This window comes from Nelumbo lutea, chromosome 6 (assembly GCF_056320005.1).
Source record: "Nelumbo lutea isolate HS-2025 chromosome 6, American lotus-T2T, whole genome shotgun sequence".
In the NCBI taxonomy this organism is placed as follows: domain Eukaryota; kingdom Viridiplantae; phylum Streptophyta; class Magnoliopsida; order Proteales; family Nelumbonaceae; genus Nelumbo; species Nelumbo lutea.
Window position 1 is genome coordinate 68952428 of NC_142689.1, and position 12315 is coordinate 68964742.

General features: G+C 35.9%; 1 protein-coding gene across 1 annotated transcript; it reads right to left on the reverse strand.

The window, feature by feature from the left end:
* Nucleotides 1-375: 375 nt before the first annotated feature.
* Nucleotides 376-3043, reverse strand: LOC148849488 (lysM domain-containing GPI-anchored protein 2-like). The gene is made up of 4 exons (XM_088951554.1): nucleotides 2137-3043; nucleotides 1789-1909; nucleotides 807-1009; nucleotides 376-689 (listed from the first exon to the last, which is right to left on the reverse strand). The coding sequence occupies exons 1-4, from the start codon at nucleotides 2789-2791 to the stop codon at nucleotides 577-579; spliced, it is 1092 nt and encodes a 363-aa protein (XP_088807680.1). The 5' UTR covers nucleotides 2792-3043; the 3' UTR covers nucleotides 376-576.
* Between the last annotated feature and the right edge of the window lie 9272 nt (nucleotides 3044-12315).

The window sequence follows — 12315 nt, forward strand, 5'->3', positions numbered from 1 at the left end:
GATGTTGTTTATTGAGTGTTAATTTTTTTATGTTGTTTATTTGTTTGACACCTAGTCACCATTAGACATATGCATGGCTTTCAAAACCGGACCAGACCAGACGGTTGGATCAAAAAAATCAGATCTGACCGGTTCCATTTTTTCTCAAAATCGTTGAACCGATTGGTTAATTGTTCAAATGGTTGACCGTTATTCAAAATTTTTAATTTTTTTAAAATTTTTTATTTTTTGTCAGAACAGGCCGACCGTTCGGGTCGAATGATCAGACCATTTGAATCAGTAACCGATAACCGGACCCTGATCGGTTCGGTTTTAAAAACCATGGACATATGTAATAAACAAGGCACTTTAGTCTCTAGTGATTAACAAAACTCATAAGTCAGAACAGGGGCGCCCCGTTTTTTCTTGCTTGCATCACCCCTTCTTAAATTCTTCAATGAAAAATACAAATTTGACTTAACTAATCAACACGTAATTGGAACGAAAAGAAGAAGATAACCAATAATATTACAATCAAGCATCCGGTTCTTTATTGTGTACAGGGAGAAAAAAGAGGCAAACCGGGCGTCCACCCAACTACCAAACAAAGCCAAAACAAAGCAAGCTCATGTGAAGAGAGATGAGAATAAGCCTCCAAGTCGACCCTTCCGAACTGATCTTTGAAGCAAAATTACCAGACGGCGATGAGGCTGTTTATCAACAACACAATTACACAAACCAAACCGTAGGTTCAATCACATTCTTCGTTTCTATACATCTGCACAAATGTATACAACATAAAAAGGAAACTAAAGGAGGATACTTACATGAACAGGTATTTTCCAAGTCGAGGACTGTGAAAATGGTGGCGTTGGTGTATCCAGCGTAAGCACAGACGGTTCGTCCACAACTGGAATTAACTGTGGCGTTTCCGAGAGTTAAATTGTTTAGACCTGAACATTGCATAGCAGGGCACTGGGACCAGCCATAGACTTTAATTTCTTTCGATGAGGATGACTCACATTGTAATCTGATGCCATCACATTCACACCATCAGCCTTAATATGTCATATTAGAGATTTTACAAGTCATACATTATTTTATCAAAAAATAATATCTCATTATTTCTACTTTCAAACAAAATCTTTATTTCTAGGAAATGTGTATATCCACTCAAAAAAAAAAAAAAGATAGGTAGTCATCATTACTTTCAAAAAGGCCAATGATAATTAGTTCCACTAAAAAGCAAATAAATAACTTAAGGTTTATTTGATTTGCAGTTGGAATCGGAATTGAAATCCTCCAAAATTGGAATCAGAATGGTTCATTCTTATAATCTATTTGGTTCAGACAGGAATGGGAATAAGAATTAGAATCAGCATAAATGGAATTTCATTCCCAAAGGAGGGGCAGAGAATGGATGAGAGAATGACCATTCTAGCAGTAATGGAAATGAGATTTTAATTCAGTCCAACCAAACCGTTGGAATAGAAATAGTCCATTCTAATTCCAATTCCAGACCCCTATTCCCATGAACGAAACGGGCCTTAACAGGATTTAATCTCCTAAATTAAACAACAAATGTATTTATCAAATAAAATAATAACCTAAATGAGTATTAACAAAATTTATCAGAATATTTGAATAAAAATATCAAAATACTAACTCCAAATTTGGTAATGTATCATTCTCTCTTGGTTATATATAATAAACAATCAATCAATCACAAGTCCAGAGTCTCGACTAACAGCTTGTCCAATTGGCTTTTAAGGGTATAAGGAGGCTCTAATAAGGTGATTGATTACTTACGTAAAATTGTTGGAAGAATCACACTTGCATTGGACGCAATTGTTGGCCGTCAAGGTGTAAGTGCCGTTGGCCACCGATAAAGGGTAGTCCAAGGAATCATTTCTTACCTTGGATGAGCAAGCTGAAAAAACACAAGAACAAAATATCAATTATTTATACAGATTAAAGCGATGCGCCGAGGGAATTTGCTAATCGTGCAGACCGGACGTGTTTGCATATTTGTTTATATAGTAAGTTAATAACCTTAACCTATACCTGAGCTCTGAGCTCTGAGCTCTGAACTCTGAACTCTGAGCGAGGAGGATGAGGATTAAAGATTAAGAGGGTGAAAACTGAAAACGATCAAACCTCTGAGAGGAACGTCGAGAACTTGGCCGGCTTTGAGATCATTGGGATTGGTGATTCCGTTGAGACTCAGCAACGTGGTATTGCTGGTCCCAAACTTCTGGGCGATCTGCTCCACCGAACTCCCCTTGGCGACGACGTGTGCATAATGGACGACTTGCAGCCCGTCCACGTTATCGCAGCTGCAGGGAAGCGGAATCCGCAGCTCATCCCCTTCTTTGATTAAGTCCACATTGGAGATATTATTGACGGCCGCAATCTGTGGGTACTGCACTAATCCCGAAAAGACCTCCGCAGCGATGTGATATAGGCCGTCGTTTTTTTTTATCTTGTAGACAGGGACCCTGTCTGAGACTCCGGTACCATTGTCGCAGGTACAAGGGAAGGGAATTTTGATCGTCTCACCTGCAGCAACAGAATATTCCGATGTGGTGTTGAGTGGGAGCGAGTTTGCTCCCAGCAGAGGCTCTAATCTCACAACTCCGAACATGGTTTGGATGTCGGCAAGGGTTGTCTTGTTTGGCGAAATGTAGCCGGCCAGAGCTTGGCACTTTGTAGTAGAGCCGCTGCACTTGAAGCTCTGAGCCCTCGCTGTAATGGCGAATACGGAGAGGTAGGCGATGAGCAAAGGCAGCTTGTCGGATTTCCTCATCTTCATCTTGTTAATTAGACGGATGCAGACCTAATTGTCTCTGTCTGCCTCTCTGCCTCTGCTGCAGAGGTAGGTGTTGAGCTTTGGTCTCAACTCTCAAGATGCGGGGGGGTTGGGTGAAATATGTAAAGGGGGAGGAGAGGTCGGTTAGGCAAGGATGCATTAGCGGCGCATTTTAGAAGACGGTAGATGTGTGGACCGTAGAAACCAAACTTGAAGAACGGGGGGAGTTTCCTACTGAGTATTGCCCATATGAACGATATGTTGACTCTGATGACTTGGGGACTGGAAGGCCAAGGTCTAGCCGCGTGGGCCCCATACAACTAGTTTGTTAATTATTTATGTCTAACGAGACGTGCGTGATTCTTACTTCTTAAAAAATTAGGATCCGTTTGGTTCACACTCAAAATCAGAATCTATCCTCTATTTGGTTCACACTTCACGGAACCAAAATTGAAATCGGAATAGGAATGTCTATTTTCATAGTTCTATTTGGTTCGGATTTTCCTAAGGGAGGGCGAGGGAATGGTCATTCCCTTAAATAAGAGAATGAGATTCTAATTCTTTTTAACTAAGTAGTTGGAATTGAAATAATATTCTATTCTAAATTTAAACCCTATTTCTGTAAACCAAATAGATGCTAAAAGTAAGGTTTTTAAAATTGAATCCAACAACGAACCATTCAGGAGTCTAATTCTCAGGTTGAATGGTCTGATTGTTCAAATCGAATAGATGGCCCATTCTAATGAAAATTAAAATAATAAAAATAATAAAAAATGACAAAAAAATCATTGAATGATTCGATTGGTTCAAACACCCGAATCAGCAATTTGTTAACAAAATCAACGGTTTTTAGTCAAAATGATGCTTCTAGGGTAAAACAGAACCGATCAAGTGATTCGTTCCCAATTTTTCCAATTAGGTTTTAAAATCATTGCCTAAAAGTGCTTGACAAATTTTATTTTTCAGAACTTAAATTATTGATACATCATTTGAAATTATTTTACTTTCCTTTGCACAAAACAATATCATAAACTCAAAAAAAAAAAAAAAAACCGGAGAATTACAGATACATCCGATGCAAAATTATGAGTTCCAGCCCTCCTATTTTTAGCCCTCTCTCCCTTATAAATCACATGCTACCCATAAATCATTCTTCCAAAAAAAAAATCATAAACCCACCCAGCCTAGAATTTAAGATGTGGCCATGTGGGTACTTTCTTATTAAATTGATGGAATGATTATGAACAAACTATTTTTTAGATAACAAACTATGTTATCTAAAAAGATTATGAATAAACGAAGCACCCGGAATGAACGATGAGGTATTATTAAAATGCTGTGTGTTGTGTGATTGTCAGCAAGCATTAATTATCCCATGGCACTGCAACCTGTAAGGTAAGCACGTGTTGTGGGCCAGTAGGCAATTTGTAAGGTATGATACCTCACAAACTTTAATGCATCAGAAACCACGTGAGTTTGAATCAATAAGATGATCAATGGAATGATGCCGGTCGATTGGCTATCAGTTTCTCAATACTAAAAGTTGAGTGGTACGTTCGTTTGCACCAAGGAAAAGAAGAAAACAGATGGAGGTGAGAAAAATAAAATATGACCCATATAATGGTGAGTATTTGACCATCTAAGCTGACTGACCATGACCATGAGATCCCAAGTCAAGTCAAGTATCGGCATTATATCGTAGATATCGTAGAGACGAGAGATGACAACCTTTTTGGTTCCACAATGGCCACGTTCCACAGCACATCCCGTCGTGTAGTGGAACATATCCATTTCTGATATATCGTCGGGATATGTCCCTGATACACGGCGGAGATATACTATGGGACGTGGGGGGCAATATTGTTGGGGCTGATTAAGGTTAAAAATAATAGGAAAAAATGATAAAGCTAATATTTTTGTATATTCAATAGCTGTATAGTATTTTTTCAAATTATTGTAAATATTGTTTTAATTTTATTTAATTTATTTGATTTTTTAATAACATAATTTTTTATTTTCAAGTTGTAACTTTATTATATTTTTTATATTTTATTAATTTATTCCATTTTCCGATTTTCATATTTCATTCTTCCAACCATTGTATGCTTTGTATCATTTAAATTTAAATGAAATAAATTCCTATTTTTCTTCTAATTTGTTATTCATTTTGAGTATTTGTCTCTTTGACTTCTTATTTGCTTAAGTATTTTTTTATTTCTTTGTTAGATTTCTTGTTTTTCAAATAGTTCCAAAGGAAGGTTAAATATTTTAGTTTTACTTAGCAAAGAAATAAAAAAGTGTCAAAAAAAAAACAATCTGGCCCGGTTTGGCCCACAGCCCACACCTAAGGCCCGACCTGTGGCCCAACCTAGCATGGCCTGCAACCCACCTAGCCCAGGCTCATGGCAAGACATGGGCCTACATAGGCTTGGGCCGTGGGCCATGTCGGGCCAACCCCCCAAATTATCCCTAGGGAGGGCAACACAACCCGCACTTTGCGCAGGCTACAAGCGGGTGGTGTCATGCCAACCTGGCACGACCCGTTTTACACCTCTAGAACTGATTCCTTCACCACGTCATTAAGCACCTCCATCGTGCCCTCAGTGTGCCTCCAGAGTGTCATCGTGTGTATCATGGGTGAGCTATGTATATATTTTGTATGGGGGTTTCCAATGGCACTATTGTAATTATTTAGTATGAATTTTCATCATTTTGATGTTTCTTCCTGTTACTCCCGCAAAAGTTTAATTTACTTTTTGATAGGAGGTAGGTAGTTGATTGGTGCCAAGACCGTATAAAGGTTAAGTACGAGGTCCCTCGACACAAACTTGTATGCTTGTGCTTACCATTTTAATGCAATATAGAGTGTTATTTTGACTAATTTGTGTGCCTTTTTATTGCCTTTTATGTGTTATTGCTTGCATTCATAGGTTTATTCGACCCACTTGAATGCCACACGGAGCCTCGTCGATTAGCCCTATAACACAATGGCTCATTGTAGATGGATACATTTTCATTGTTGGACGTGCCATGTATGTTAACATGTCTCTCCTTTGAGAAAATGTATTTATCTATTTTATCTATTTTTTGTATTTTTTTAATTTTTTTTTGTTTTAAAAAATATAAAAAAGTAATCATTGTCTATTTTGATTGGATCAATAAAGCTGTACATTATGAGAGAGAGAGAGAGAGAGAGAGAGAGAGAGAGATTTGGGTTTTCCAAGGCCTCTTATTTTAAGGCATGTTATTATAACATTTTATTAACAATATTTTATTACAAAAAGTTACTGAATAATAATGAAAAAATACCAATAATTAATTAAAAATAAGAAATTTAAATATAAAAATATCAATTAATAGCTTTAGTAATACTCTTAAATAACAATTATTAAAATTTTAGATATTAACAATAACTTTGAATACTTTTTGTTGATTAACAATAAAATTTGATTATTAATTAATAGTAAATAAAATTATTAAATCTTTCAGATTTTTTTGTGCACCGCACGGGTCCTCGCTAGTTGAAAAATAAAAACATATAATAATTTATCGAACGTATAATAATAGAACCATATAACAAAAACATATAATGTATCGCACGGGTTCCCACTAGTTGAAAAATAAAAACATATAATAATTTGTCGAACCTATAATAATAAAACCATAAACAATGGCAAAACAAAGAAAAACAACCAACATTTTAGCCGAAGAACTTTATGGTCTTCTTTATTTTGTTTTTTTTTAATAGCAACTTGATTTTAATTTTTATCCGAGACTCTTTGCTCAATAGGCTATAATGCGAAATAGGCTTAAAAAAAGAACCGGCAAAAGACCTAAGCACACCACTGGGTTTTGATTAATCGACTAAAACATACCCTGAATTTTGCAAAAAGAATTATACATGCTTACGGATTAAACAAAAGAACAAATTTACGCTTTTCTAAAAGTAAAAGGAAGTCTTCTATTCTTACTCCACTATCTTGTGTTGTCCCTGGTAACTAACTCGTAAGAGCCGCCGGTGCAGAGAAGTGGACTGCTGCTTTCCGGCATGCATACCAATCCCGAGACACTGTTTGGAGCTTGGGTCCTTGTGGGGATAACCCAGCACCACACTATCTCTTTTGTCCATAGACTCTATACCCGTTTGACGTTACAAGAACAGCCTAGCTAGCAAGTTAAAAAGCTTGCGTCTCCATGCTTGACGACTTTGCCGATGACAGACCTGATTATCTCTTTAATTTTCTTGAGTTGATTCAGTAATATCCACAACCACAAGTTGTAGGCTTGTAATCAATCAAAGAATTGTCAGAGTTAGTGCTGCAAGTTGGGTCAGGTTAAGTCGGGTTGAGGCCAACCCTAGTTCAACCCTAATTTTTAAATCTTCAAACCTAATTTTAAACTTACCCGATTTTCAATCCGACCAATCCAACTTTAACTAAATACCTCCACCCTAATCCAATCCAACCAAATCTGAAGTCAACTTCGAGTTGGGCCCAACCCAACTTTTTTCCCATCCCTAAAATCTTATATAACTTCTTAATCTAAGATCTTAACTCAACTTTCACTACATATATTAATCCTATTTTTATTAGTATTTATTTATTAATATTTTTATTGGTTCTTTAAATACAAAATTCAGAAAATAAAAGCATTTGAAATGACAATAATTTATTATGAGTTATGACTTATAATAGATCTTTTATAGGCAACAAGTTATGGGTGGCAAGCAAAAGAGAGGAAATAAAGAATAAAATATTCAAAAAGCATAAAATGTGTTATTAAGGTTTTAGTATTTCCAATTAGGATTAAGTAAAATGATTATCTTAAAAGAAATAAATGATAGTATGTGGTGAGGGCTATACAACTATCATGCATCTAAATAAATCAATGTATGATATATATATATATAGAGGGATCAACCATAACCCAACCTTAAGTAAAGTCAAATTCATAAATTTCAACTCTAACCTAACCCGAGAATCAAGGTTAACGTTGGGTTCGGGCCAACCCAGCCCAAATTGCAGCCTTAATCAGCTGATAAGTAAACTTGCAAGTTGATCAATTACCCAACTAAATCTCTACTAAATAAAGTGTTTACACGTCTATATATATACACTCAATAACAAATAAACTCCAGGAAGCAAGCAAATGAATAAGGATGATGGGTGTCTTCGACCAATGGTAGTCGGTAGTAGAAATGTGGGGCTTGGGGCTTGGGCCAATACAAGGTGGGTTTGATCTTAAGGCCATGTTTGGCGTGAGAATTAATTCTGATGAATTTTGCAATTCTAAAAATCAAATTTTAATTGTGAATGTTCCTTTCAAGTTTCAATAGGGGGAGTGTTCTTGGCTTTGATTGCTGGCTTCATTGAAGCATTTTTTTCAAACAGTGAGGTGGGTTGGCGGGTAAGCACTAGTGCTGGAGGTGGGCTAGCATGGTGCATCATTTCGTTGCAACCCATTCAAAACATATACAGAGATAATCAGCTTTTCTGGCTTTGGTTGCTGGCCTCATTGGGGCATTTTTTTCGAACAGAGGGGGTGGACTGGTGGGTAAGCAGGGCAAAAGGGGTGGCCTAGCATGTGGGTTGGGTGTGCCCAAGGGGAGGGGGTCTTTTGTTTATGCCGCACTTGGAGAAATGGATGTTGGGCTAAGCTATGCAACCTAGCATACGGAGGAGTTGGTGTGTTGGTGTGTGGGTTGGAGAGGATTTTTATGGACTTGATCCATTGATACAATTCGTTAAATAGGTGGCGACTCTTTGTTTTCTAACTAGAACAATTTGTAGAAATTGCTGGTTATTAACAAGGTAGAGAAGGGTAAAATGGGGTTTTAAATAAATAAATAGGCCACATAACCTCATATTTAACCGTTATTAACGATTTTTAAATAAAGGGTATATTTAAGTCTAGTAGGTTTAACCCACAAGGTATGTATAAGTCCATTTGATCAAAACCGAGGGTATGTTTTAAGTCTTTTACTCAGAAAAAAGAGTGAAAACGGATTCGATCAAAACTGTATATTTATCAAAATCGGACACGTGAAATTATATAAAGCAAATTTGATAATAAGTAGGTGAAAATTTATGGTAACAATTGAATCATAACAAGTGTTCACTCTCCTTACTTAGTTCATAAGATTTTTGACAGTTGGCCTTTAAGATACAACTTTTAGTTTTGACATTGTATTAAAGCAGCAAACTAGTATGTACATATACCCAACATGAAAAACAATAAAAAAAAAAACAATGTAGGAAAATAACAAAACTTAAAGAACAATAAGAGCAAGAGCAAGACTAACTATTCCAAGTTTTAGTTACCTTGCCTATTAAGAGAGCTTCTTATTGCCAAAACAAAAAATATCTCCCACCAATGTTAGGAGTTCTTCTATGATTAAGAGAGTGTAAACTGTAGCGGTTATAAAAGAGAACATTTGAAAGTGGACTTTTAATTAAAACCTTAAAATGCCTTAAAAATAGAAAAAAATAAACAAATAAAGATAAAAACAAAAAGTCTTAGACCCACGTGTGTGGTACAACATGACACAATACGGCGTGTGGGCACACGTGTGTTAGCCTGACCCGACGTGCATGAGCACGTGTGATGGTCTAAGTCCACTTTATCCAGTCCCTACAAAATAATAAATAAATCCTAATGTATAAAGTAATAAATAAACCCAAGAGGAGCTCTCTGCTGAGTCCATGTGAATCGGACTAAAACACTCCGCTAATTAACAGGCAAAACAAAATAAAGCAAAAATCAAAGAGAATTTAATTTAAATCACACAAAACCCAATAAAAATACCAACATAATACACTTGCGTCCAATTTGCGACAGGTCTAGAGACTAAAGCCAATTATTTCTCGACTTCACACTCTCATGCAAAATGCTTTCACTTCGGGAACACACATAACTCACACTAAAATTGTGGCAAAGGCGGTATTGATTTCCATAAAAAGAAAAAAAAGAAGATTTCTCCAAGGCCTATGATGGTATATGGAGTGGAACTTAATTATCAAATGTTTGAAACTTGGAGAGATTTTTGCGATCTAATTCACAGGTGCATAGCACGTTCCTCTATGAGGATGTTACTGAATTGAATCTCGTGTTCCCCTATATACCCACAAAGGGAGAGTGAGACAAGGTTGTCCCCTCTCCCCCTACCTTTTTAATCTTAGCCTAAATGTTCTTTTTCACTTCTTACTTAAGAAAATGTCAGTTGACTCTCTCAAAGGCTTAAGGTTTGCTAGGGAACATGTGCTCTCAATCATATTTTTTTTAATTCTTTTTGCAGATTATATCTTGATTTTTGGATAAGCTTCTACCAATGAAAATGAGATTAAGGACCCCATTAAAGAGCGCCTCACAATGTCTCACAACACATCCTGCTGTGTAATGAGAACATCTTCCGATGATGATATCATCATTTCTAATACAATCATCGGGAGATGTTCCTAATACACGGTGGGATGTGCACCCCTTTGTGGGGCACAGATGTGAACTCCACTTAGACTTGTTCAGCAACTGGTCAGGCCAACTTGTAAACATTAAAAAAATCCTCAATTCTCTTTAGTTCCAATGTTAACAGGAAAAACAGGACTATTACTTCTATCATGGGAGTTCTATCTTGTTCACAACCTCGACAAATACTTGGATGTGTTTCCTGATGACAAATGTTATTTCAAACTGAATTAGACACTCATCATGAGAAAAAAATTCAAATAAATTGCAGAATTGGAAGGTGAAATTTTTTGTCACAAGCAGGTAGGAGTACTCTTTCAAAATTAACTCTCTTTGCCATGACTTTTGGTGGGGCTCATTAGAAAAAGACAAATATTTATACTTGAAGAGTTGGGATTCCATCTTGTGACATAAGGATATTGGCTGCCTGGGTTTTCATTATGTTTATGACATCAGTAGAGCTTTGATCATAAAACTCATTTGGAGGCTTCTAAATGGAGAAAGATAGCTTTTTGGTGCAAGTCTTATTAGCAAAATATCTTAAACATGATATCTCATTTTGGTCATTTTGGTAGATGAATAGATCTGTCAACTTTTTTTTTTTGGGGTTTGGACATCTATTTTACATGAAAAATCTCTTATTTAGCCCCAACTTAAATGAATCATTGGTAATGGCTGGCAGGTTAAAACTCTATGTGATTCATGGATTGATGGGTGGGCTCCAAATAATGTCAGAGATTTGGGAGTTCCATACAATGGTAAGGTTGCCAATGGTATTGATGCAAATATTGGGAAATGGAATAGTTCTTTGATTACACCACCATGGAAGATGTTTTGATTTGGATGCCTTTCTCTAATGGGTTTTTTATAGCATCTTTAGCTCTATAGATTCTTCATTAGCATTCTCCTAGCTCATCTTAAGCTAATATTGCTTTTGGTAACTGTAGGAGTGTTCACGATTCAGTTAATCGAATTATGGGGTTTTTTTTGGAATCAAATCCATATTATCAATTTTTGGAAAACTGATAATTAGAACCAAACCGAAGCCAATCAGTTAATCGTTGGTTTGATTCGTCGGTTTTTTAGTTTTTACAATATATATTATAAAATATATATATAAATATATAATAAAAAATTATAAATATATATAAAATATTATATTTTAAATAATAAATAATATATTATAAATATATATTTATATACAATGCATGTTTATTAATTTATAATATATAAAAAATATAAAAAATATATAGAAATATATATACCGGTTGGTTCGGTTAACTGCCGGTTTTTTATATTGATTAACCAAAACTAAATTGGTACCTTTGTTTTTTTTAAAATACCGAAATGACCGGTTCGATTAACCGATTTTTTCGATTTTGTTTTTCGGTTTTTTTTGCTCACTTGGAATTATTTTTGGAAACTCAAACATGTAAATGGACTTGGAATTAATTTTGGAAACTCAAACATTGAGTGCACTTGTTCATCTGGGAATGCATTGATCTCTTTATCCCTGTCAAAACTAAGATTGCTAAGAGGAGTTAATTATGATTCGCAAGTTGAGTCCATAAATCATTTGTTTTTCCAATGTCCAGCGATGCAAAGAATTTGGTTCCTTTCTCCATTAAATCTGAAAGCAGACTACCATTCAAATTGGTTAATGCTAGATGGGCTAACTTATTGCCAAATGCTCACTAATCCTTTGAAAATTTTGGAAAGTTGGGGTAATTTGATCTTCACCAATAAACGCTTTGATTTTTTAGCCATAGCAAACAATCTACATTCATTATTTATAGATCTTGATAGCAGCTTTTGCTTTGAAAATGAACATCAAAATCATATGTCAGTTGGTGGAATGTCCTCTTCTCTTCAGCATTGGCTACGCCCACCCTCTCTACATATTAAGATTAATTTTGATGGTGCCACATCTACTACTAAAGTGGGGGTTGGTCTAAGAGCCAGAGAAGATTGTGGTTCTCTCATTGTGGCCCGTTCCATCGCCTTTCCTCTCTGTTCACCAATGGAGATTGAAGCTTTCGCTTTAAAGGAAGGTATCAAATTAGCAC